General features: G+C 41.6%; 1 protein-coding gene across 1 annotated transcript in view; it reads left to right on the forward strand.

The window, feature by feature from the left end:
• TNFSF11 (TNF superfamily member 11) overlaps window positions 1-18,313 on the forward strand; it is a gene marked incomplete at its 5' end in the record, with an annotated part of 34,834 nt that extends 16,521 nt beyond the window's left edge. Inside the window, 3 exons of the mRNA XM_084876573.1 lie at window positions 9,047-9,092; window positions 9,175-9,267; window positions 17,420-18,313. Of these exons, the coding sequence (XP_084732699.1) occupies window positions 9,047-9,092; window positions 9,175-9,267; window positions 17,420-17,841 (561 nt within the window). The 3' untranslated portion in view covers window positions 17,842-18,313. The remainder of the gene's footprint in view (window positions 1-9,046; window positions 9,093-9,174; window positions 9,268-17,419) is intronic.
• Window positions 18,314-27,002: the final 8,689 nt, after the last annotated feature.

The following is a 27,002-nucleotide window of genomic DNA, read 5'->3' on the forward strand; positions in this document are numbered from 1 at the left end:
TAGATAGAGGCCACTCCCAATCATGGTGTTTTTCCTGCCTCTTCAAGAGGGGAGTTTCTTCCCTCTTTGGAGCTTGAACACGTTAGGAACCTCGAGGCTAGAAGCCCTTCACTGGCCCTCTGCCCCTTGCCTTCCTGGGCTCATCTGTCCACAGTGGCTGGCCTGTTCCTCTTGGAGTCTCATCCTAGCAATCAGTCAGGATCACTAGGGTGGATGTGTGAGGGTCAGCATTCTTCAGAGGAGACGAGGTTCTGTGAATGTCAGGAGGCAAGATTATGTTTAAGTGGGAGAAGAAAGCAGAGACATGGTAAATCGCACCGTTAGCCCAAGACGCCCCACTGCAGTTACTCTGCCAAACCCTCGCATGACACTTTTTAAACAAGTGCCATAGCACAAGACACTTTCAAATTGGGCAGTTTATGAAGACTAATATTGCTGTCCTAAGGCTGCTTTATGAAAGCCCAAGGGGACCTTTAACTGTGGCAGAAGCTTCCTCATTTAAACCATGACGGTTAAACAATAAAACTAATTTTCTGTTCCCGGTGCGGCCATCACGCTGCCAGGAAAGCATCTCTCTGCGTTAGGAAAACAAGGGCGCTCTCTTCTTCAGCCCTTTGGTGGGAGAGCGCATTATCTGTTTGCAAAGACGTGTCTTTTCCAATCAGCAGACTCTTCCGAGAGAAATGGGCCCCTGGTGACCGTGCTGCGGTGGGAGGAGGAGGCCAGTCCACACTGCGTCATGCTCTGCCCTGAGAACTTTGAGAGATGGCCTTGGGATGGCGGCAGCTGACTCAGTTAGGAGGCGAAGGGATTAGGGGGTTAACAGGGGGCACTCTAGTGGGAGGGAGGTAGAATGCACATTTGGAGACTTGGTCTTTGAGAGAATGTTTTGCTTCAGTAATTTCTAGTAAGACAAAGTTTCAGGGATCGAAATGCAAAATTACCAATTTCAGTCAAGATGGCTCTTACCTTCAGGATTAGAGGGCAGGGCTCTGTCTCCTCTCTCCTCTCCCCTGCTTCCTGCTGGGATGCTGCCCCCCTCTGCCCAGTGCTCCCATTCCCTCCTGTCCTGGGATCCTGCAGGGCCCTGCTCCAGGCGACCTGGGCCGATCAGCACAGTCTTTGCTAGCCCGGTCATGATAGACACCTAAGTCACAGGTCATGTTCTATCTTGCTTTGCTTTGAGGTATTTTTGAACGGTCCCCATTGATTCTTCACATGGAATTGCGGGTTTCTATCCAGTGCATATGGGATGTCCCCCATGTTCTGTGGGTTTGAAGGTCAGTGTGAGCTTAGGGGTGGAGGAAAGCAAGAGGCTGAGACAGCGATGCTAATCCCTGTCTCTTCAGTTGCTGCACAGCCTTGTAAACCAAGAACACCATGGGAATAAAACCCTTACAGTTACACACGGGCTGCCTGAGGGAGCAGCTGTACACAAAATCTGCACGACCCCGAGGGCAGGATGCTCGCAGGGAAAATTGACCCCAAGTAGTTCTGTGTGGCTGGCACCTTTGGTGTCCAGGGGTATCCTTAGGGTGGTGGGGTTTGGGGGAGAGCCTGGAGCAGTAGTTGTGCAAGGCCTGTTAAACAAAACACCAAAATCAAAGAAGAAAAAAAATAACTTCCACAGCTGAAAGTCTTTTTAAAAGATAGGGTTTATTAGACCATTACCAGGAAAAAGATGGGGGGGGGGGGGGAGAGAGAGAGAGAGAGAGAGAGAGAGAGAGAGAGAGAGAGAGAGAGAGAAAAGAAAGAAAGAAAGAAAGAAAGAAAGAAAGAAAGAAAGAGAAAGGAAGAAAGAAAGAAAGAAAGAAAGAAAGAAAGAAAGAAAGGAAGGAAGGAAGGAAGGAAGGAAGGAAGGAAGGAAGGAAGGAAGGAAGGAAGGAAGGAAAAAAATGCTGGTCTTGGTGTTTGGAGCCTAAACACCAGCAGCATGGCGGGGTAGGAGAGACTAGGCGTGCATCCTCTCGGGGTTTGCAAACATAGCAGGAGGGGAGAAAGTAGTAAGCCCTCGGAAAGAGCTGACATTGCTGTAGGCAAAGGGGCGGGAGAAGGTGAAGCAGGCAGCTTGGAACAAGCAGAGCTCACAAGGAACTTCGCTCCCGTGGATGTGGATGGGCTGTGGGCAGCCGGAAGCCCGAGGGTGACAAGAAGCGGAGGCTCCTGGGGTTGGATGGTGCCTGGTTTAGAGATCTGGGGAAATAGCCACCGGGACAGTAACCCAGAGATCCAACAGACAGATAGGAATGCAAGCAGACTTGTCTGAGCTGGTCCACAGCTATTAACAAGGCTAACTGTTCTGTCTCCTTTACTCTCTGGTCGCTGTGATTTTCATTTACATCTCAGCATGCTCTACTCTTCAGGTCTTCTGAGCCCTGTAGGAATGTGGGCTTGTTCCTGAAGCCCCGGGCAGCCACTGGAGGGTTTTCAGAGAGAAGGAACTCGCTTGGTGCAAGGAGAGCAGGCTGGAGAGGCTGTAGAAGGCTCTTCCCACAATCCCAGTGAGAAACGCTGGAGCTTGAAGGAAGGCAGCGGTCCTCCCGCTGGAGGGCAGGGCCTGGGTTTCAGAGCTGTTTACCAGGGGGAGGTCTGCCGGACTTGTTTGCAGGAATAGAAAAGCGGCTCCTCATTCTCAGAAAGAACCCATGTGCGGCATTCCCGTGCTAACGCGGCTGACGGATACACTCTTGTAACACACTGGAGAAGAATTACATGAAGGTTATCATTAAGATGTTAAAATAAATGCATTACATGTGTTAACAAGTGTGTGAACCCTGCATTATATCTGTCAAACCAGATCCTTGTTCAGCCAGCCAGATGTCCCTGCAGCTGCTGCTGGAGTTGTGGAGGGAGGCAGCCACCTGAGACCCTGGCTACGAGCTGGTGCCAGTGGTTTCCAAAGCATCTGGCGTACAGATTCCTTCTTCTGTGCCCATATTGACAGGCACGCACGGACTACACAATTCACATCACAATGCACAGGTGGGATTTTCAGTCGGAGAAACCCAGACTCGGGCAATCTCACCTTTTCAGGGAATCTTTACAGCTGGGGATGTCCTCAGTGGGAACTTAAATCTGCTTATATTATTTTGTAAGACAACAACAACATCAACAAAACAAACAAACAACCCACTGCAACAAACAAACTTAAGCCCAATTTAATAGCGTCACTCCTGTATTGGAATGTTATCAAAGTCTAGTTTGGGACAATCACCAGCAGAGTTTGCAGAGGCGGGCTTACTAGTAGCTACCATTTGTGGAAAATATTGAAATTCCCTGGAGCAAAATTCCCTTAACTGCTCAAAGGAGTTGAAAATACTCATAGGTGTTCCTGTTTATTCTACACTACAATCTCTCCTAAGTGGCCCAGACTTATCGAGGTTGAGCCAGTTCTGGGATGTCTCTCTCCTCTATGTTTGGCAAAAGATCCTAAAACCCTTAAAAAGAGGAACATCATCCTGGCTGGTCCCAAAAGACTGAAGACATGGTCTGTACTCTTCATTTCCCCCGTCATGCCGCTGGGAATTGCATTTCTTGGATGTTGAGTTCAGGAGAAGTTGAAGGAAAGCAGTGTCAGAGACCACAGTTACACAATCACATCGATCCTTTGTGTACTCTCTTTCCTGGAGGCAAAATTGTGAAATCCCAAGGTTCTTCTGTGAGTGAAAAGTTGAGATAAAAAAAAAAAAATCATTATCCTTTGTTTTCCTGTCCAAATGACAGCAAAGATGAAAAGTTAATGCAGTCTAAATAGTAAAATACCACAATGAGAAGACTAAAAAAAAATGTTGTGAAATTTCCTCATTTCTATTGTTTTTAGACATTGGAGTGAGGGCAGAGGGCAATTTTAAATCTGTTAAGCCTCACGGTGGCTCCTCAGGCTTGTCAATGTCGGACAGAGTCCACTAGGTGGCAGTGTGTTAGAAGATTTCTGTTATCCTTGACTTGGCAGAGATTTCCTTAGATGCCTACCAGTGGTTTAGTTTTCCTTTTTGTCCTGTTTCGAAGGTCGAAATAAAGCTATCACAATTTAGGGCCAATTATGCTTATCTAAAATTACTTAAATTCTCTGAAAAGCCTACTTGTTACAGTGTAACCATAAGCAAGTTCATTCTTTCACGTGAATTTTCTTAGTAACTTATAGGCATTGTCATGAGTACTTTATAGAACCCGGAGGGAATTCCTTTTGTCCCTTGCATGTAACAGATACGACACATGCTGCATTCTGAGAAGGCAGATCTGTGGTCTTCCCGGGGAGCAGGACACCGGGTTCTCTTTTGTGGCTCTCAGCCAAGAGAAGAATGCAGGGCAGGCCTTCTGCCCAGCTTCCTCACCCTGGAGGCGGTTTCTAGTTTCTGGGGGAAGCTGTTTGCTGGGAGGTGTGTCCAAGCTGTCCACACTTCTCTGCGGCAAATCTGTGGGCATTCTGATACTGCAGACAACATGTACTTGCATTGGAAGTTTATCCAGAGGGTTTTTAAAAATTTATGTACAAATGGATTTAAAACAAGATAAAATGCTTTCTAAAAAGATCTCTTGCATTTGAATAATTTGTTCAGAGGAGAGGAAATTAGGATGTTCTTCGTAGTGTTTTCCCCAAATTAGATCAGAACTTTCTGAATTTAAAGTAACCAGAAACAATGCTTGAATGATAAGATTGGGGAATAAAGAACTCTGCAAATTTTAAAGCATTCCCATTAATGTGACAGGCGTAGAGGAACAATGTGGATGAAAATGAATGTAAATTCAAAGCTTAAAAAGAAAATGGAATTGTCAGAGTGAATTTGGATAGTGCTTCAGAAGGAGTTCCTATGATCTTGAAAATGAAAAATATTAATTAGGAGGGAATTTGAGAACAATCCATGCTTGGGTATACGTAGCAAAATATCTGACTTTGGGGAATTGCTTCTGCTCTGTGCAGTGGACTTGGACAGGATACCCCCTCATGCCTAGGGCCTGCATGGCTCAGTTTGGGGGGTTCACCAGCCCAGCCCTGACTCAGTGACCTCTAAGCCCATTGTTTTCCGAAGCTCCTGGGAATTCCTTCCGAGGCCATATTTCCTGATGTGGGGGTCTCCTTTTTGTCAGATCCCCAGTCAAACTGTACCTCATTTCCTCATCATTACTTCGGGGAAGGAACCACCCTCTTGACGGGTGTGGGGAAGGGAAACAGATTTTTTCCCCCCTCTACCTTCCGCGGTTCTCCAGTTGGAGCCCTGTAGCTTAGACTGACAAAAGAGAGATGAACAAGAGAAAAGTACACAAATTCACATGCTTTATGTGACATGGGAGACCCCATAAGGAAATGAAGACCTGAAGAAATGATTAACCTGAATGCTTATATTAGGTTTGGTGAAGAGTGGAGCAGTGTGGGAAAATGTGACAGGACAAAAGGGCGTGGAGTAAGGACAGCAAATTGGGAGAAACGTAGCAAGGCCTTCGTTCCGGTTTTTCTCAGCACCCTTTGGGTTTAAAGAAAGGGATGCTCCCTCCCTCCAGGTTTGAGGAGCATCTCGCACATGAGGGTCCATGACCTGCTTCGGGGAATAAGAAGAAGGTCAGGTAGTCAGTCCTTCCTGCACCTGATGCCTCTCAAATTCCTTCAGCTTAAAGTATTCAGTGTGCCAAGGTACCATTTTTTGGGGTAGCGTGTTCTGAAGCCCATCACTGGCCATTAATATTTCTCCCCTCCCCCCAGCTTTCAGGAGTATGTTTGATGACTATATCTTAAAAAATGGGAATGGGCTTTTATCTCTAAAAAAAGTGTCAAAAGGCCTATGTTCAAGTCCCAATTTTATACACTGGGTTCTTATTCTCTCTCTGCCTCCTAAATAATGAGGTTAGTAATAGTTACCCAGCCTGTGAATCAAATATGATAATGTAAGGGACAATACTTTGTTGGCTATGAATCTAAGAGATGATTTCATTTTCAATATGTGGAATATGTATAAGTTGTGAGAGTATCATAAATCTCTGACTAAATAGAGATGTCACCAAACAACTGCTCAAGGGAACACTGAGTCAGTAATAATGTTTCTCACTCCCTGCTGCACATTGGCATCACCTGCCGAGCTTCTTTTACCAACTACTAAGTCAGTACCTAATTGACTTAGATTGGCTGGGGCTTGGGGCCAGGCACTCTAAAAATGTAGGCTTAGAACCATGATTGGCAAATTGCGACTCGCGAGCCACATGAGGCTCTTTGGCCCCTTGAGTGTGGCTCCTCCACAAAAATACCACGGCCTAGGCGAGTCTATTTTGAACAAGTGGCGTTAGAAGAAGATTAAGTTTAAAAAATTTGGCTCTCAAAAGAAGTTTCAATCGTTGTACTGTTGATATTTGGCTCTGTTGACTATTGAGTTTGTCAACCACTGGCTTAGAAGAATGTTGTTTGTGGTTATCTATACAGATAAACAACGATACTCTCAGGGTGCAAAAAATTGGGAGGGGGTAAGATACAAGAACAGATATTGAGAACACACTTTTTTTTGTGGAGTGAGGCTATAGACACATCATGTAGCCCCTTTTCACATGGAAACTTCCCTGTAGAGTTTCAGAGAGGAATTGCAATCCCTGGATACCCAACAGCAGATATAACAAGAAAGCAGCATTGCCTTATGAGTCTTCAGCTAGAATTTTAATTCACCCTGGGTTATGACACAGTTTCTTATTTTTTATAGCACACATTGCAAGTGCTTCTGGATGTTGCTGGTTATTGAATTTTCTTGTAACAGAACAAATCTGTGACAGCTCTGACCTAGAAACCACTGATTAAATGGGCAGGAGAAGTTCATTCCCAGGTGGGAGAGAACAAATTTTCCCTGCCAACTAATCAGTGACTGGAGTCTGATGCTTCTTTAGCCTCCATCTCAAGCTTTGAGAAAATCTCAGATTGCCCATCTCTGGTGTCTTTGGGGATGTGAGAGGGATTGTTGTTCTCAAATTGAGGCCCCAGGCCCGCAGCACTAGCTCTCCTATTAGAAATGCAGATTCTCAGGCCACACCCCAGACCTGGATCAGAGACTCTGTTCCAACATGACCTCTGAGAGACTGTGATGGATGCTCAAGCCTGAAAATCACTGAGCTCCCACAGAAGCTCTTTCCATGTTTTTCTCAACAATAAGTGTGTATTCCTCAGCAGAGACCCCTGAATCAGGAATTTGCAGACCATTGGTTCCTCCTCTGCTCCTCCTTCCCTTTGACGATGAGGCACAGCAGGGCTACAGGGAAAATTAGGGGTAGACAATTTTAAAGCACTCTGTCATCAAAATTCATATTCCAATGTTTTAAGAGATAGTAATCAGGTAAGCATATATTTTATATGTAAATGTATAAATATATATTGTATTATAAATATATACCCATTATAAAAGTACAAGGATATATATATATATATATATATATATATATATATACACACACACACACACACACACACACACATACATACAGGTATCTATATTTTACATATGTATATAAAATTTTCAAAGTTACATTGTGCATATATAAAATCTTTGCTGTAAATGTAGCAGAGACCAAATCAGGAAAGAGACCAAAACAGGAAATTCTATCATGGTAGAACTGGAAACCCAGAGGCCATGAGAAGAGATGGGAGATAGGAGGCCATCAGGGGAAAGAAATAAAACTTGGATGGGGTAGAAAGAAAAGCAATGCCTGGTAAGGGCCTCTGCCTTGCACAACTCAAGAGGAGCTACGAGTTGCCTAGAATTTTCTGCAACTGTGCAGTGCAGTGCCCTGTGTCAAAGCGAGGACAGAGGTGGCCCTGGATACATCCCTAAAGCTTCTTTCTAATAGTCAGCAACACTATGATTTCTTCAGGACTTTAGAACAGGCAGCTGAAGATTGCTGTGCTGTCTCCTCTAAGAGTATTTAAAAATTGAATAGATTCTCATCTCCCGTGGGGGTCCTAAAGGCAGAGAAAAGAATCAGTGCTGTCTTATCTCTAGAACATTTTCAACTGCTAACAGTTGAAGTTGTGTTGTTGGGTCTATGTATCTATCATCTATTTATCATCTTTCTCAAAGCCATTCTCTCCAGGCACTCAAAGAAGTTAAGCTCCATGGCCTATCCTTTAAACACCATGGAGGGGATGTTCAGCACGCATGCTCATCCCAGTAACAGAAATTAGGATGTCTCTAGAGCAGTTCTGGTATTTACACTCTGCTAAGTGCCTGTGTGCATTATCTCAGTGACTCTTCACAATTACCTTATGAAAGAGTTGCTGTTAATATCTTCAATGTAATAGGTAACTGATTCGAACTGAGCATGGATTTGAACTGAGGTCAAAGCCCAAGGTTTTAGTCACTTCACCTATTTAATGGTAGCCAAGGTCTTGATTCAGGGTGCGATGGAGTTATCTGTTGCATCCTTCATCCGCAGGGCTCACATTGAGATATTCAATTACCTACACTCTTTATGGACTTGTGTTCTTTCCTTTTCTGACTCATGCCTCTAAACCTCTGTTTGCAGCATTATTTTAAGGTAATTGGTACTTCAAAAGCTATTAGATTTCCAAGTAGTAATTTATACATTGTTACTTTTTAAAATAAAAAACTAACCACTGGTAGCTAGGTATCATTCTATTTTTTGTAATGTTATAATAACAGAAATTCACTAAAGAAATAGACATAAAAGGACCTCCCTAAAATTTAACACTGTCCTGTATTCTGTGGTAGTTGTTATTTTCCTATTAACTTCATCCCCATCTGTGTAACTGCTACAAGTTTTTAATTATGTTCAATTATTGTATGTTTTATAATGTACATTGTCTTTCATTTCCTCTTATAGTCCAAAGTATTTTGTTAGCTAGTATGTGTGCAGTCTTACTTTTTTAGCACTTCAACGTAATTTTTTGGGCTGTACTCCCCTTGATAACTACCTAGAATAACCAGGAATTTTATCTCCTGTGTACTTATGGCTTATGTTAAAGGAAAAAGGATTCATTTACGGTATGCCCAACAGCCCTAAGTTCTTACTGCTTTACTGAAAGAATGTGTAAACAAAATTCTTTTTTTCTTTCTTTCAGGAATTACAGCATATTGTTAGATCTCAACACATCAGAGCAGAAAAAGGTAAGTTTGGATCTGTATGAATACTTGAAATTCCATAAGGTCACTTGTCTTTGGGCTAACATGGTTTCTCTCATATCTACAGTGGAAGGTTCGTGGTTAGATCTGGCCAGGAGGAGCAAGCCTGACACTCAACCTTATGCTCATCTCACTATTAATGCCACTGACATCCCATCAGGTAAGTTTCATTTGCATCCAGCTTGAAAAAATATTTCAAGAGTCATTTATCAGCCCTATTTGAATACTCAAACCTATTTATTAACCTTTTACCCAATTTTTGAGAGCCCTTAACTTCTAGATCAGAAGAAAGACACTTAGTCTTCAATTGGTAATCCACACTGTGAAAACAGTGATTGGCAAGCATGTAAGAATGGTCATTATTACTACATTAATTTTCAGATAATCAAATGGTTTATTTTAAACTAGAAGCCCAGTGCACAAAATTTATTCATGGGGCGGTGTGGGGCGGCGTGTCCCCTCAGCCCAGCCTGCATCCTCTCGCAATCCTGCATGCACCAGTGACCATACTTTTTCATATAGGTGAAAGGCATCTTGCTGTTGTATGGGCAGCTATATTTTTTTGCCATGATTATAAAAAGTAGTACATAACATCATCCTTCTGGGTCAGTAGTACCATTTCCCCCATCTTATGGGAGAAAAACTAAAGCAGAGAGAAGTTAAATAATTGGCTTTGTCCCACAGTTATAAGTGTCAGAATCAGGGCTGACCACAAAATGTGCAAGCCAGACTCCATGCATGTCATTGCTGCCTCATTCTCTTTTCAGTGTTAAGAATAGCCTTGCTATGTTTTAATTTTTAAATTGAAGAGACGGTTCCCAATAATAGGGTAGAGTCCCTAGGCCTGGCCGGTGATCAGGGCCATCTGTAGGATGACTGGTGACAGGGCAATTGGGGAGGGGGGCCAGTTGGCACCTATCTTGCCTGGTGGCCTGGCATCACCTCCTCACAGGCCCTGTCCCCTGCCACCGCCTCCAGTAGCCTCTCTCTGGGAAGATGAGCATCTGCCCTCTGGTGGTCAGTGCACATCATAGCGACTGGTCATTCCACCGGTCGTTATGCTGGTTGTTCTGCTGTTCGGTTAATTTGTAAACTAGGGTTTTATTATCTAGTATGATTGCCAATTAAGATTGCATAAATGGGAATCCCTTATGATCCTCATCTATATTTACCCAAGCTAAAGTTGACCATCCTCATTGCTTGCCTGTGAGGTACATGAATTTACCCAGTAGTCATATACTCAGCCATCTCCTGCAGAATTCCAGGTAGATGCTTGACAGATTGATATTTAATAGGCATGAAATGAAACATACTTCTCCTTCTCCAGAGGTTATCACTTTCTCTGGGTGGGGTAGGGGAGGGGTGGGATTCAGCTCAATAAACTGGAGACCTGGTTATCTTTTGGAAATGAGGAAAGCTAGAGCTCAGGGCCTACATCTACCTGAATGACCCAGCTATTTCAACATATAATCCCCACTGCTTACTCCATCTTGGGGTATTCGAGCACCAAAAATATTACAAGGAATATTGTGATCGAGTGACAATTGAACATTATTGTTATTATTATTGTTATGCCATTTATTCAACACACACATGTAGTAGGCATTTCACTCTGAATTCCTGACTCTAACATTACTACAACCCTACAAGGTATGGTTACTTCAGATTTGCAGACAGGGAAGCTGAGGTCTCACATAGTTTACCTGCTCAAGGTTACGGTGTGGCAGGATTAGAAGTTGAATTCCACTCTCCCAAGTTTATGCTTTTAACAGGATAGGTTGTTATCTAAGCATCTTCTTGCCAATTGGATTAGTCAGAGGGAGAGAAATTCATGTTCCTCTTTTTTTTGGTAAGAAATAGATTTTATAGGCAGGGGATCTAAGGCCTGACTGCCTGGGTTTGTGGCCCCACTGTACAGTTTACTGTAACTTTGTGCAGATTATTGGCATAATTTGTGCCTCAGTTTCTTCACTGGGATGGTGGTAGTATTACCTCCTGAAGAGCTATGAATATTTAATGAGGAATGCAGTAACATTCCTTTATGGAAGCTGACATCTAGTAAGTACCCAGTGAATGCAATCTGTTATTGTTTGAGTTTAATTAAATAGTTATATATATTCCACTTTGTTCTAAAAATTACTTAAGGCAGATATTTCTTGGAGTAAAAAAACAAAATTTAGGTTTTAGTAAACAATTTTGAAGCCACTATCACCATAGTATGAGCCATGGAGGGATTTTTCCTGACAGCAGACATAGAAACTGAGAAACCAACTCTAGTTTTTAGATGATTTTCCTAAACTATCTATCCTGTCCCAGATACTTATTTCATAAACAAATTTTCTTTCTATGTGTGTATGTGGGCCTTAAGGTGTAGCTACACCGACTTTCTGAGTGTAAAACTATTTTGCATGTTAGCAAAGGCAATCAAATTAATACTTGATGTATCAGCTGTGTGTGCTCTGGATGTACTCTGCATTTATCTCTTCAGTTCATTACAAAGGGCATGTGAAAAAATATTGCATTAAACTGTGCCAGAGTCTGCTTGCCAAGAGCAAGCATGCTGCAGTTTCAAAGCTCTCTCTCCAGGCACCTAGACTCAAATCATTGCCAAAAAACAAGGCAAAATTTCTGACTACTTTCCAATGGCTATTAAATTTGAGACTGAGTGGCATGAATTAGTGTATGCTTCTGTTTAAGAAAATAGAATTTGCTCCTCAGGCTGGGCCAACAAGCCCCTGAGTCCATCTATTTCCCAGTTTTGGCCAGTACTAGGAGGATGGCTTTAATTTTGCAAGTTCATTTTGGGCCTCGCTTCATACTTATTTACACATAAGAAGAATCAGAACCTGTTTTATATTGACTGTTAGCTTATACATTGGCAAAGCTTTTTAAAAAAAAAATATATTTCTATTGATTTCAGAGATGAAGGGAGAAGAGAGATAGAAGGATCAATGGTGAGAGAGAATCACTGATTGGCTGCTTCCTGCATCCCCCACACTGGGGATCGAGCCCAAAACCCGGGTATATGTCCTGACTGGGAATTGAATCCATGACCTTGTGGTTCCTGGGTCAATGCTCAGCCACCCAGCCACACCCAGCTGGGCTGGCCAAGTTTCTTGAATGAAATACATTGGGAAATATGTTGTGAGGCCAGAATATGTGGCTTTCTTTAGGGCTAAATATTTGTAGGTATCTCTTCTCCAACATCTAACAGCAGTGACCATAGAGACTGGGGGAGGGAGCTGGGATAAGAGGCCATCAGCAAGCTTCATTAGGGATGGAAACCCAAATCTGCCAGGAGAGGACTTCACCTGGATCACAGTGTAATCTCATCCTGTTTCCCACTACTGTCTGTTCAGGAGTCCTTTCCCCTCAGTACACTGTGTGTATTCCATCCTCTGCAGTTTTCCTCATGGACAGTACCCTCCCTTTCCTCAGCCCACCTGTATTGATCCAAGTCCTCCTGTCCTCTGGCTCCTTCTTTCCTCACTGGGCTGAGCTCTCCTGCCGCAGCTGATTTCTGAGCTTTCACTTTCAGTTGCTTTAACTGAACTTCATCCATGTGCTATGTGACATGCAGAAATGAAGATGTCATATTTTTTGTTGTGCATGCTCATTTCTCATTTTCTCCACTACTTGTGTGGTTAGTGCCTTGAAGGTACACTGCTTTATATAATTCTCAATTGTGGACAGAAGGAATGCTCATAAAAAAGCACAATGGTCATTTATTGAGTGATTGATCAACTAAATTGATCAGAGAATGGCTGAATAAGTGGATAAAGACAGAGATATGCTTTGTAGGACATGAGACACCTTTCACCTGATTTTAGCTAATAGTGGGAGTGGTACGTAGTCAAGGGTCCTTTGTTTTCCCTTCTCGAATTCATATTCCTTCTTTGCCTTACCAAGACACATCTCTGAGCCTGTGTTTTATCACCAGCTGCTCTATCCCATTGAGAGGATAGACTTCACCTTTGTCATGCTGCTCCTCTCTAACAGCAATCATAGGAGATAAATTATTAAGACAAATAATTGATTGTATAAGTATTGAATTCAGGAGTAGCATAAGAAGGAAGGAAAGGCAATAATTTGAGATAGGAAACATCTTGAATTTTGTTAGCTTTGTCAATGGGTCATATAGCTCTATATCAGTCTGGTGGAATTACTTGCTAGTATTTATGAGGATGTGATGAATACTCCTGTAGTCTCATCTTGACTCACTTGGGACCATGGGATGACGTTTACGTCTGGGATGTTTTAACCTAGGATGACCTGAGGCAGGACCTCCAATAAAAAAGGACTTGTGCTGTGGTGGGTCCTGAAGGTAGCTGTGCCTGTAAGGTCTTGTAGGCTTGTTCTAATGCCCTCCTGCGGATGAAATGTGGATTTCAGTAAATATATTGTCCCGGAAAGAAGGGTTCACTCCATAGGCCTAAAGATGAGTTGCCCCACTGTAGCTTGGCCTCTGTGCATCCCCTCCCCTGCCTGCCCATTTGCTCTACCACCTGGCTGGTTTTTGGAACCATATGCTATTGACCATATGCCAAGCTGCCTAGTAGTTCTACAGAAATAGTAGAAAATTCTCCTTTTTGTTGCTTTCTAGAGAAAGCTGCAGGTGCTTGAGGCTCCACAGGAGTCAGACTAGTCTGGAAGATAGCCAGTGTGGGTTTATGATTCTGCGAGAATCTCCCAAGGAGTCACTGTAACCAGAGGATTGTCAGCTCTGATGGATCTGTGGAATCTACTTTAAGCCTAAGGCCCCCCCATGACCTGATTGTTTTGTGTGTGGCAGGCAGTGGACTTCTCCTTAGCTTCGTTGGCTGTAGAGGTTACTCCAACCCTGATCTTTGACTCCTCAGCTCTGTTTTGCCTTGTTGAAATCTTAACAGATAGTCCTCATTTGGCACAAGTATTTACTAGTACAAGGTTTCTGGAGAAAAAAAAAGTATTTTTGGATTTTCCACAGCATAACAACTTTTCCCCCCACTAGTTGATACCTACTTGAATAATAGGTGTCCATATAAGTACAAATGATTGATTAACTGGGTTTATCATAGAGGTATTGACAATTTTAAAAACCCTAATAAGACACACTAAATCCCTAAAATGTGAAAAGCATTGGACACACTGCTGATTTAGAAGATTCCTTAGAAACTTTTACTGCTCCAGAACAGTAGCATGGGGATAGCTGTCACCACATTTCAGGGGGAGAAGGGACTAAAAAAGAACTCTGGTCTATCAGGAGGTTTTGTGATACTTTGGTCACAAAGGATTCTATTATCCAATGTCACCCCAATAAATTGCATAAAAAATAAAAATAAATGAAACCACAAAACAAGCAAAGGATCCTGTGAAGCTGGGGAGTGCAATGCCAGGAGTGGTTCTTTTGTGAGCTTCTCTGGGAGCAACTTTTCAATTATGTGAGACTGGGAGGTATTTGGGCTATTGGAGGAGGGGGAAATTGGTGGTGATAATAGAGTTTTAGGAGTTTGACCTTTTAGTCAAAGTTACTGTAATCCTAACTTTCATCTCCTTCTACATACCATTTCCCACGAGTTAAAAGGGAAGATAGAACCCTGTGAAGTATGAAAGTTATGTATACTTATTTCAGGCTTCCTCTCTACTGCCTTTAGCTCGTTCTCTTCCTTCAACCTTGAATGACTTTCTGCTTCTGTTGGTTGCATCCTATTTCTCCTTTGTGTTCTCAGGTTCAGTAATAGCAAAGTCACTTTTGATCCCTCTGGGGGACCATCTCTCCTTTTGTATTCTCATAGCAATTAGCTGCACTTCTCCTGTCAAAGTTCATGACTTGCTTCTTGAACACATACTATACTTAACTCTGGGGGAAGGAAAAATGAGTTTTTGTCTTTGTACCTTCTCAGGTGCCTAGCAGAGAGCACTAAGTACATCTTAATGTATTTCTCCCCTTTTAGAAGATCAATTCTGAAAAGTAATTCTCCTGTTGGAACAATGACTGGCATGCCATGTATTTATTATTATTATTATTATTATTAACCTCATAGAATTGTGAGGATGTTCTTATCATTGAAGGGGTGAATTTTTTAAAAATAAATCTTTATTGTTCAGATTATTACAAATGTGTTCCTCTTCCTCCCCTCCTCAATTGCACCCCTCCACCAGGTTCCCACCCAACCCTCTGTCCTTTCCCCATCCCCCATTGTCCTCATCCATAGGTGCACAGTTTTTGTTCAGTCTCTTCCCACAACCCCACTCTCCTTTTCCCCGAGAATCGTCAGTCCACTCCCCTTCCATACCTCTGATTCTATTATATTCACCAGTTAATATTGTTCATCAGATTTTTTTAATTCCCTTGGTTTTTAGATTCACTTTTTGATAGTTACGTATTTGTTGTTCATAATTTTTATCTTTATCTTCTTCCTCTTCCTAAATAACCCTCTTCAGCAATTCATATAATTATGGTTTGGTGGTGATGAACTCTTTTAGCTTTTTCTTATTTGTGAAACTCTTTATCTGGCCTTTGATTCTGAGTGATAGCTTTGCTGGGTAGAGTATTTTTGGCTGTGTAGGTTCTTGCTATTCATCACCTTGAATATTTCTCGCCATTCCCGTTTGGCCTGCATGGTTTCTGTTGAGAAATCAGCTGACAATCATATGGGTGCTCCTTTATAGGTAACTACCTGCTTTTCTCTTGCTGCTTTTAGTATTCTCTCTTTGTCTTTTGCTCTTGGAATTTTAATTATGATGTGTCTTGGTGTGGTCCTCCTTGGATTCCTTTTGTTTCCTTTGTGGGCTTCCTGGACTTGTAAGTCTATTTCTTTCCCCAGGTGGGGGAAGTTTTCTGTCACTATTTCTTCCATTATTCTTTTGGTATCTTGCTCTCTCTCTTCTTCTGGGATCCCCATAATTCTGATGTTGGTTTGCTTGAAATTGTCCCAAAGGTTTCTTACACTATCTTCAATTTTCTGGATTCTCTTATCTTCTTGCTTCTGTGGAGGAGTGTCCTCTGGCTCTTTGTGTTCTAAATCTTTGTCTTGATTCTTGCAATCTTCCAGTCTGTTTTTAGGACTCTGTATAATATTTTTTATTTCAGACAATATTTTCTTCATTTCTAGTTGATTGCTTATTATTTCTAGTTGCTCCCTTTTCTATCCTCATAGGTCTCATTTATTTTATAGGTCTTTTTTTTAGGATATTGTTGAATAATCTTATAACTGTAATTTTGAACTCAATGTCCAATCTTTTCTTTTCCTCCATCTCCTTCCTTTGTGTCCTTCCTCTTGTCTGCATTTTAGTTATTTCCCTCATTTGATGGGATAGTTTTGTGTGCTAAGTGTTCTGGTAGAGCCCAGTAGCACAGCCTTCTCAGTTACCTGCGGTGGACAGTCTTGGTGTAAACCTTTGTGGGCTGTGTGTGAAGTCTTGTTGTTAAGCCTTGCTTATTGTTGGTATCACTGGGAAGCATTGATCTCCAAGCCAACTGGCTGTGAGGATCAGCAGTGTCTCGGCTAAGAGGGCTTCTGTACTCCACTTGGATGGGGCGGGGTCTCGGGCTGGTGTAGACAATCTTTGGTTCCCTGTCAGTCTTGCCTTAGAAAAGTCCTGTTCACGGTGAGTTTTGGAAGATTGGTTGCAGGCGCACACACCTCTTTGGTAAAGGTGCAGACAAGCTTTGGATTCCGGCCAGTCCCTCCTTAAAGAAAGCCAGCCTCTGGAAGAGCTTCTGTGCTCAGTTTGGATGGGGCTGAGTCTCGGGTTGGTGCAGACAAGCTTTGTTTTCCCTTGGGCTTCTCCCCAAGTCCCGCAGTAATGGCTTCTGGCTTCACACACCTCCGAGAGATCTCTGCCCACTGCCTGACAGTCTGGCCTCTCCCTGTCTAGGGCCATCTATCAGAGCAATAAGGTGATTCTGTTTTCCTCTTGAACAAGAAAGCCAGCCGCGCATTAGCTGTCCACCCTCTCTGCATGCCAGGAGGAAGCCAGGAGCGAACTTAGCCCGGCCTGGACTCTCCTTGCGGGAGTAAACCAGCAGCAATCTCAGTCTGGGCCTTTCTCTCTGCGCGCCGGGAGTAAGCCAATGCCTTTTCACATGCACAGTTCTCTGTACCTTCACAGTTCCTGAGGTTCAGCGTGCCTTCTCTCTCGTTCCCAGATGGCAGAGCCTCCTCTCAGCTTGCCGTAGGTGCTTCAGGGCAATGCCTCCCCTGTTTTCCAGTTCTAAATTCAAATTTGTTATGGTAGGCTGCATTCAAGTGTCTACTATGCTGCCATCTTGGTTTCTCCTTTTATTTTGAAGGGGTGAATTTTAAATCATGTGCCTCTTCCCTCCTCAGGTTCCCACAAAGTGAGTCTGTCCTCCTGGTACCATGACCGAGGTTGGGCCAAGATCTCCAACATGACTTTCAGCAATGGAAAACTAATAGTCAACCAAGACGGCTTTTATTACCTGTATGCCAACATTTGCTTTCGCCATCATGAAACTTCGGGAGACCTTGATACGGAGTATCTTCAGTTGATGGTCTATGTCACTAAAACCAGTATCAAAATCCCAAGTTCCCATACCCTGATGAAAGGAGGAAGCACCAAATACTGGTCAGGGAATTCTGAATTCCATTTTTACTCCATAAATGTTGGAGGATTTTTTAAATTACGGTCTGGTGAGGAAATAAGCATCGAAGTATCCAACCCTTCACTACTGGATCCAGATCAAGATGCAACGTACTTTGGGGCTTTTAAAGTTCGAGATATAGATTGACCCCCATTTTGTGGAGCATATTGTGTATTTCCTAGGACGTTTGGGAACTTATCATTTAAGTAAGCCAAGAAAGATGTACATAGGTGTGTGAGACTACTAAGAGGTATGACCTACGTGGTATAAGAAGACTCTATCCAGCTTTTGACCCTGTAGAGAGCATGTGTATTTATAGCCGAAGGGAGATGTTAGACTCAAGGTGTGTTACAGTCTGAAGGCTTTCTTACACAATGGTTTTAAATTTTGTAATGAATTCCTAGAATTAAACCAGATTAGAGCAATTATGGTTGCCTTTTCGGAAAACTGCATTTTGGCCACAGGCGAGGTTAATTCTCTGGATCTAGCCCTTTTTTATGTGCCACTCTGCAGCGGAAGCAGAGAGAGTGTTATCTAATTGCAAAAGGATCATCATCTAAAGGGTTATGTTCTTTTGAATTGTTACATCATGCTGGAACCTGCAAATAAATACTTTTTTTCTAACGACGAGAGAAAATATATGTATTTTTATATAATATCTAAAGTTATATTTCAGATGTAATGTTTTCTGTGCAAAGTATTGTAAATTATATTTGTGCTATAGTATTTGATTCAAAATATTTAAAAATGTCTTACTGTTGACATATTTAATGTTTTAAATGTACAGACATATTTAACTGGTGCACTTTGTAAATCAGCTGGGGAAAAATTGCAGCTAAGGGAAAAATATTGTTTGTTAATATCAACTGTATTATATTTCTTCATTCTTTTTAACTTAATAGATTTTTCAGACTTGTGAAGTCTGTGCAAAAAAAAAAAAAAAAAAGTAAAAGTAAAATGGATGCCTTGAATAATAAGCAGAATGTTGGCCACGAGGTGCCTTTCACATTTAGAAGCTAATTGGCCTTAGAAAGCTGACATCACCAAAAGGATACATAATGGGAGACTGGAATCTGTCAAGAGTATTTATATAATTATTGAACAGGTTTTTTTTTTTTCTACAAGTGCTGCAAATTGTAAATGTTTTTATTTTAAATGGAAAATGTATCGGTGGCTTATCAGCAAAAGAAACCCTTTTTTAATTGAGCAAAAGTTATTTTATACTGTACAATAAAAACATTGCCTTTGAATGTTAAATTTTTTTGTTACAAAAATAAATTTATAAGGAAATCTGCCTGTGATTTTGTGCTTCTCTTTTATAAATCTGTGATCTTGTCCTCTCCAATATGGTAATGTGGCTTCTGTCTTTCCAAAGGTTACAGAGAAATGCAGATTCAATTAAAAATTAGGAAGAGATTCAATTAAATTAATGAACCTTGGAATTTGAAAAATAACTTACAAGGTATCTGTATGCAAAAATGTAGCCAGATAGAGAGGAGAGGCTTCTACTTAAAAAAGAAACTTTTATGCTATGCTCCTGAGGAAAAATGGAGCTTTGCACAAGTTCATAATGCCTTGCAGCAGAACAACTGTCTGACCTGGAGGAACCCCTGAACATATTGTACCGTCCCTCATGGAGGAAGGATTAGCTGTAGACTGATCCTCATCCTCCTGGAAATGCATGTGGGTGAGTTCTTCAACCAAAGCTAGTTACCAAGATGAGAGATACAAGAAAATGAGCAGCTTGGGGAGGCACAGGAAGCCATCATTTAAGGCACTTGGGTATTTGTGGGTAATGTTTCTTGATGGTTGTGATAAGGTGGAAGGAGGAAAGAAACAGCAGATGTTACAAAGAAGAACTTATAAATTTTGAACAGCAGAGCTTTTATAGAGTGACTAAATCATTGACCAAAATAAACCTATTGCCTTAAAACAATTAGTAAATCTAGGGTAGATTGATCCAAAATATGGCTTCAGTGTTGCATAACCCTTTGGCTGAGTTTTTGTTTAAGGAAAACTAATTTTGACAAGCATTTGGGGAATTCATCTACTCCCCACTGACACAAAGTCTTGTGTAGAGAGCCTTAGTGGCTTTCCTGGCTCCTATAATGTGGTTCTGTCATTGTTAGAGGTGAATGACATTCATTCATTCATTCCATGTTACTTACTGAGCACCAGTGATGTGCTAGGCACCGTGCTGACAAGGCCCTGGGGATAATATGCACTCTTTCCGCCCTTGAGTGGTTTATGTTCAAGTGTGGGAAGCTCCAGGGTCTGGGCATGTGAAGTGTATTGTGGGAGCAGAGAGGAGGCCGTTAGACCCAACCTACAGGGCTGCAGAAGCTCTAGAATTGAAATCAGGCTGGGTAGGAGGTGGTCTGCAAGGCTCCAAAAGTGAATGTAGATTATCCATTAATATTTTAACTTGTTGCAACTAATTTGCAGTCTCTCAAAGATGAGCTGAAACTCAGAGTCTAGGGATGGAAAGAACCTGGGATCTAGTGTGAAAATACAAGGTGGCACCGGCCAGACTGGGGGACCCACTTGGCAGATGGTCTGCAATGCTAAGGGAGAGCCTCCATAGAAGACCTTGACTGTAATGTGATTTTTATGTATATTAAAGGGATTTTTAAGAGCTTTGCTGAAATGAACCTATGACAATGAAATGGTGTACACTGGCCTGTGTCTGAAAGGAGACAACTGGATCAAGTGGGTGTGCCAGGAAGTGTGGAAAGGGCTTTTTCTCCTTCCTGGTAATGCTCAAGGCTTTCCTGGATCTGATAGCAGGATCCACACCCCTACTCTCCCCACTCACATGCTACTTTTCACCCCTGCCTTTTTTCTTCTCACCCATCCCTTTTTCCACTTCCACTCTTCTGTGTGTGTTGTAACCCTTTCTTATTATTTCCCCCTCACCCCCATCCCTGGCTCTTTCCCCAGAGGACAGGGGACCATTTAGTTTCTCTGTGGCACTTGGGGGATAGGAGGCTGCTGCATCTGATTGAGAGGGAACAAGATCATGCCCACACTCTAACTAAACATGTTGAGGAGTGACAGGATATGTCAGGGAGCTACATGGTTCCTGAATTGTTTGCTCATTTTAACTATTCTATTTCAATCTCCTTCCCAACACGTCAAACCCGAAGAAAGAAAAGCATAAAAATTTAAAGTTATTTGTCTTCTTGAGTCAACTTACAGAACTACACCAAAGTCAGGCATCCTTGCATTTTCCCAAACACCACCTATTCCAAAATCCTTATTTAGTGAGGTTGCTTCCCTTCCTCCTGCCTCTTTTCGTCTGCTTTCTGCTGTGTTGTTCATCTCCATCAGGCCATCCCAGAAAAATATCCAGAGAAGATGACCTATTTCTCCAGTGACTTAGGTGGGAATCAGAGCACCTCAAGCCTCATCCTTTCTCTGTGTCCAATTATTAACTAAGTTTGAGATAGTGACATTGAATTCTACTTGTACATTTTGAGGATACAACTCTGATTCAACTTTCAGTCCCATGTTTAGCCTGTGGAGGCATTTTGGGCACACCAAGCATGTCCTCACTTCACTCTTGGCTTTGCTGATCGATTCTTTAGCTTCCTGGCTAGGAAATTGAAATAATGTTTTCTAGTAGCTGTATTTATAAATGCTATTAGTTATTGATTCACATTATTATGATTTAGACTTGTGTCACTTTTTACAATAAAATATTTGTACACCTTGAGCATTAGATTTTAGCTATAAAACAGAAATCTATCTTTTTGGTTAATAACACTTTTATGACACTTCTACGCTTCTAGTCTTATAATTTTAAAAATTCTACTGTGTAATAATTTCCCCTCCCCTGCCCTCTCTTTGTTGACTGATTTTCTTAACAGGAGCTTGTTTTATTGCATCTTGATCAGTACTCCAGCTTCTGTGGTGACAATTTCTTTGATTTTTATCAGATGTGGACTAGTTATCACACTGTTTATATTGCAACATCTGAGAAAAATCTTATAGGATCATTTAAGAAAAATTGAAGTACAGTTGACATACAATATTATATTGGGTTCAGATACATACCACAGTTAGTCAACATTTATGTTCTTTATAAAGTGGTCTCCATCTTAAGTCTAGAAACCATCTATCACCTACATGGACAGACCTACAAGGTGCTGTGCTAAGTGAGACAAATTAGACAGTGAAGGATAAAAACCATATACGGTAGTTCACTTATATGTGAGAAACAAAACAAAACAAAAACCAAAAAAGAATCTTTTGTTTTAAAAATTGAAAGAGTTGTTCCTTCCTGTTGGTCAAGAAATAAACTAGAAGTTACTTACTCCATTAGTAGCACTCAGAGCTAAGTGGAGATCAGAGATGGTTTTAAAAATAGTAAGTGCTCTTAAAAATAAGTAAATATTTCAAGTTTATGTATCAGGGGTCTAAAATCATGGAATGGCACTCTCTTGGGCAAAAACCATTTTATCCCTCTTCCTATAGATTCTGTAAAAGCTTCATTTTTCTCAAAAGCCTCATCTCCACAATCTCAGGTTGGTGGAATGAGAGTTCCTTAGGACACATGAACCTCTTTGGAAGGATGACCATAGGTTTGGGTGTCTATGGACCGGGGTGGACTCTAAGGTCTCCTGTGTGTAACCTTGGGCAGGTGGCTTTCACTTGGATTTTGCTTTCTGGCCTCGTGACGCAGGAGTTTTATAGGATCATTTTAAAAAAATTAAAGTACAGTTGACATGTGTTGCAGAGTTGTGAGGATTAATTGGCTCATGAGAGGGGCTCAGCAAATAGGAGCCACCGTTATTTCTTTCCTTCCCATTGGCTTATCTTCAGTCCTAAGGCTCAAGCAAGCCCTTTGACCTCTTTCTCTCTAGTCACTGTGCAGGGCCTGTATTCAGCAATGCACTGTGCTCTTTGCCTTGTGGTAGATACCATGATAGATACTGTGTTAATTTCCTAGGGCTGCCTAAGTAACATTTACCACAAAATGCGTGGCTTAAAACAACAGAAATTTATTCTCTCACAGTTCTGGAGGCCAGATATCTGAAATCAAGGTGTCATGTGATCACACGTCCTCTGAAGGCTGTAGCGAAGAATCCTCTTTCCTCTTCCTGCTTCTGTGGCTGCTGACAATCCTGGGTGTTCCTCAGTTTGTAGCTGCTCCAGTCAAACTCCACTCCTACTGTCATGTGGCCATTTTCCCTGTGTCTTCACATGGGCCTCCTTCCTTGTGCATCTGTGTGTCTCCAAATCTTCCTCTTCTCATAAAAAACAACAGTCATTAGATTTAGGGTCTACCCTAGTCTAGTAAGACTTCATCTTACCTTGATTACATTAGCAAAGACCCCATTTCCAAATTAGGTTGCAGGTTCTGGGTGGACATGGAGTACTGGACAACACTAGTTAACCCAATATAGATATCAATAACTTAGAGTCCAGGGAAGAACAGGGAAGCCACTGAGGCCGAGATTGGGAAAACAATTATTAAATGGAGTACTGAGTGATGCAAAGCCCTGGGATGTGCCACTTTCTAAAACTGTGAATGCCTAGGGATAGATCCCAGAGGGGTAGACAAACACGAGAATGTTGCTGTGTTAGGGAGATGGGATTATGGATATTTTCTTTTCAAAAATTTCAGGACTCTTGTTGCTGCCATTGAATTCAATAATAAAGAGCATTAAAATTGACCTTTTCAATAGAGAGATAACACTGCAGCTTTTCATGGTAAATTAATTTAGGGCCCACGATGCAAGGCCTGAGTGCTTCTGAATTAAAATACCCCTGAGGCTGCAGAAATATCCTGAAGGAGTGAGGAGCCAGCTGTTGTTCTGGGAAGAACTGACTTCTCCCCAGGGTGCTGCCCTTCACTGTTTACAGCCTTTGACTTAGAATGTGTACAAAATTCGGGGCTGAAAAACCTTGTTGGAGCCAGGCTTCACACCCAATATTTCCTCCTAACACTGATTTTTCATTTACCCAGGACAAGATAAAAAGGACAATTTCAAAGAAGGAGAATGTTTTCTTGAATGCTTTAAAGAACAAATCCAAAGGCTCAGTTAATTTTTTAAAGATGGCTTGACAACTTGTTCACCTTGTTTTCTGCACTCATCAAGCGAGTAAGCTTGACAGACAAAGACAAGTTCATTGAAATATCCCCTTAGCATGCAAGCTGCTTGGGTAAAGATAGTATCCTGTGGCATAGCTATTAAATAAGGCGCGTGCGTGTGTGTGTGTGTGTGTGTGTGTGTGTGTGTGTGTGTGTGCTGGATTGTTGAAAAAAACTCTGGCAGCTGAACATTTTTTTTTTTGTAATATAATAAGCATTTGGTAATAAAGTCTTTTAAAACAGAAATTTAGTGTTTTAAAAATGCAAGAATTCTTTTTTAAGCCTGATATATTGGCTCATTGAAGTTAAACCCTGCAAGCTACAATGTCTGTAGACATATCTACTAGCCCAATAGTTCTGATTTTCTATCAGTAAAGGCAAAAGTGGTTAGAAAGCCTTTTTAACCATGTTTGTTACAGTCAAGTCCTTAGGCATTTGTTTTTCGTTCTTAATATTTGTTTTTCGCTCTATAGCCTTTATCTTATTTTTATTGGAGACTTAAGGAGATTTCTGTGGTCATTGGTATCTCAGAAAGGAAAGAGACATTCTTGCTCTGGGTCTACCAGAATGCAGATGCTGAACTAAGAAGGATAGAGCAATTTTTAAAAATATATGCTATTTATTTCAGAGAAGAAGGAAGAGGGAGAGATAGAAACATCAATGATGAGCGAGAACCATTGATTAGCTGCCTCTTGCATGCCCCCTACTGGGGATCGAGCCCCCAACCCCAGGCATGTGACCTTGACCAGAATTGAACCTGGGACCATTCAATCTGCAGGCTGATGCTCTATCCACTGAGCCAAACCAGTTAGGGCAGGTAGAGCAATTTAGTCTGCTATAAATTAGTATTTTAAAATTCCTGTTCAAGATCTTTTTAAGAGGAGAGTGATGCATATGATAGGACAGAGAAGGGGACTGCTGGTGGCAGCAGTAAGTCTCCTTTTGGATGCCCTGAACAGATTAGATCTGGTCCAATCTGATGCAAACTTGCATATCCCACTCAGAAAAAAGGATTCTTGAAGTTCATCAGAATCCCCCTGCATAGTTCCTTTTTGTTAGAAGAAAATGCTTATGAGTCTGACCCCTATGGATGGTCTCAGGGGCAAAAAATGGATTTCTTTCCATTACAGAGAGAAATTAATATTCTCTTCATTCCCATCTTACATCTCAAGTGCCCCAGGCATCTACCTCTTCAGCCCACCCAGTTTGGCTCTGTAAAACATCAATCTTTCCACAAAAGAGAATTTTTCTTCTCCTCAATGAAAAGGGCTTAAGGGCTATATTACATAAAATTGTCAAAAATTATCAATAGACTATTAATGCATTTCCATGCATTTTTCTTTGCTTGGATCAATGATTAAGAGATAACTTTTATTGCCAGAGACACTCAATGCCATTCCTCCCATGGTTAAAATTTGTGGATTAGGCTATAGCAAGACATGCTTCTTTTCTTTTCAGGTTCAGCTGAAAAGGGTTGAGAACTTCCAAGGATTGAACATTCTTCTGGGCTGTTTTTATCCATAATCTCATTTAACCATCACTATAATTCTATGCAGTGACTATCACTAACCTATTTTATAGAGTCATAAATATTAAATGGCATCTGGAGTGGTGTGTGTGTGTGCGTGTGCGTGTGTGTGTATGTGTGTGTATTTGTGTGTGTGTGTTTGTGTGTGTGTGTTGTTGTATGTATTTGAGATTGGAATGTAAGAATTCAAGGCTCCCTTCTTCCTCACTCCTGATGTCACAGACAATGTGGCTGATATGATTCCTTCTATTTGAAATATTTTCCACTTTTCACATGGCCTTCAAATCCTGTATAAGCTCCAGCACCCCAAGAGTCTATCAATAACCTTTGCCTTGTGAATTCCTACTGTCCTTTGTGTTTTTAACAACACAATGTAAGACTTAGTCATCTCTTGTCTTTTGCCACCTTTAGGTTGTTTTCTAAGTCAAGGTCTTGCTTTCCAAGGAGTGTGGGCTGCTTCAGTATGAGAGTGTTCTCCATGCTTCTCTTGTGTTCCCAAAGGTGCCGAGCTGGTGATGGGAGCAGAGAAAAACTCGATATGTGCTTAATGAAGACATGATTGATGGATTCACCTGTGTCTTCTGTCAATTGTGAGTATCCACAGCCCAGCTTTTGTTGTGTGGCTTGTAAAAGCCCCTTAAATTTTTGCCCCAATTTTTTGCCGGGGTTACACAGGATTGGGTGAGTAGTGGGAGGGGCAATGAAACCAAAGGGGCCACTTGGCATTCTGGGCTTTTCAGGTGTAGTGCCTTTACACAAAATCCCATGGCAAGGAACAGACCGGAAAGATGAGCAAATTTGATGTTGAGAGATCAGAGACCTAGTCTTGTCTCATCAATAATTGTTTCATGATTTTTTTATACAACACTTAATTTCTTCCAACTCCACTTTGTATTCATAAAGTTGAAATAATAAAACCATATCACTTATCTTGTGTTGTTGAGGATTTAAGTAAAACAATACCAGTAAATGTGAAAACATGTCACAAAGGGGTAACATGGATTGAATAGTGTTGTTATTCTTGAAGTCAGCGAGAGCAGTAACACAATTGGACCTGCCCAACATCCGGTAGCTCGATTCTGCTTTCCCAGGCCGGCTCATTCATACCCTCTTAGGTGCCATCTCCCAAACCAGCAATCATTTCTGGGGAAGATTTTAGGGGTCAGTAGGGTCCATTATGCCATGGTCTCTATGTTGACAGTTCTTCAAATTAATTCTACTTTTATTTGACATTTTAAGTGGTTTTTTCCTCTGTTTAACTGTTTTCACATTTTATAGACTGAGCTTATCTCTTCCTTTTTTTTTTCTTTTCTAAAAGAAAAGAGAAAGAGGAAAGAGAAAAGGGAGTACACTTCAATTATGGTCATAATGAATCACTTTCTCTTTCCTGAAGGCAAAATAAAAATGTCCGTGAAGTAGCAATCATTTGGAGTCTTAGAGCCAAACCCATCATCTTCTCCCTCTCCACTGAGCAGGTCTACAACCTCCCTCTCTCAGCAAGCCAATCAGTCTGTGCTGAGCCTGGTGGTGAAAATGAGGGCAGTCCAAAAAGATGATGGCCTCAGTAAACCTTCTGCATCATTAAAAATCACAGTTCCTTAAAGTCCACCCTTGTTTATAGTTTCTTTCCCTTAATCTAAAATTCTCACAGACTAGAGCAGTGGTTGGCAAACTCATTAGTCA

Source organism: Pipistrellus hanaki, assembly GCF_964339955.1.
Source record: "Pipistrellus hanaki genome assembly, chromosome: 3".
Lineage (NCBI taxonomy): Eukaryota > Metazoa > Chordata > Mammalia > Chiroptera > Vespertilionidae > Pipistrellus > Pipistrellus hanaki.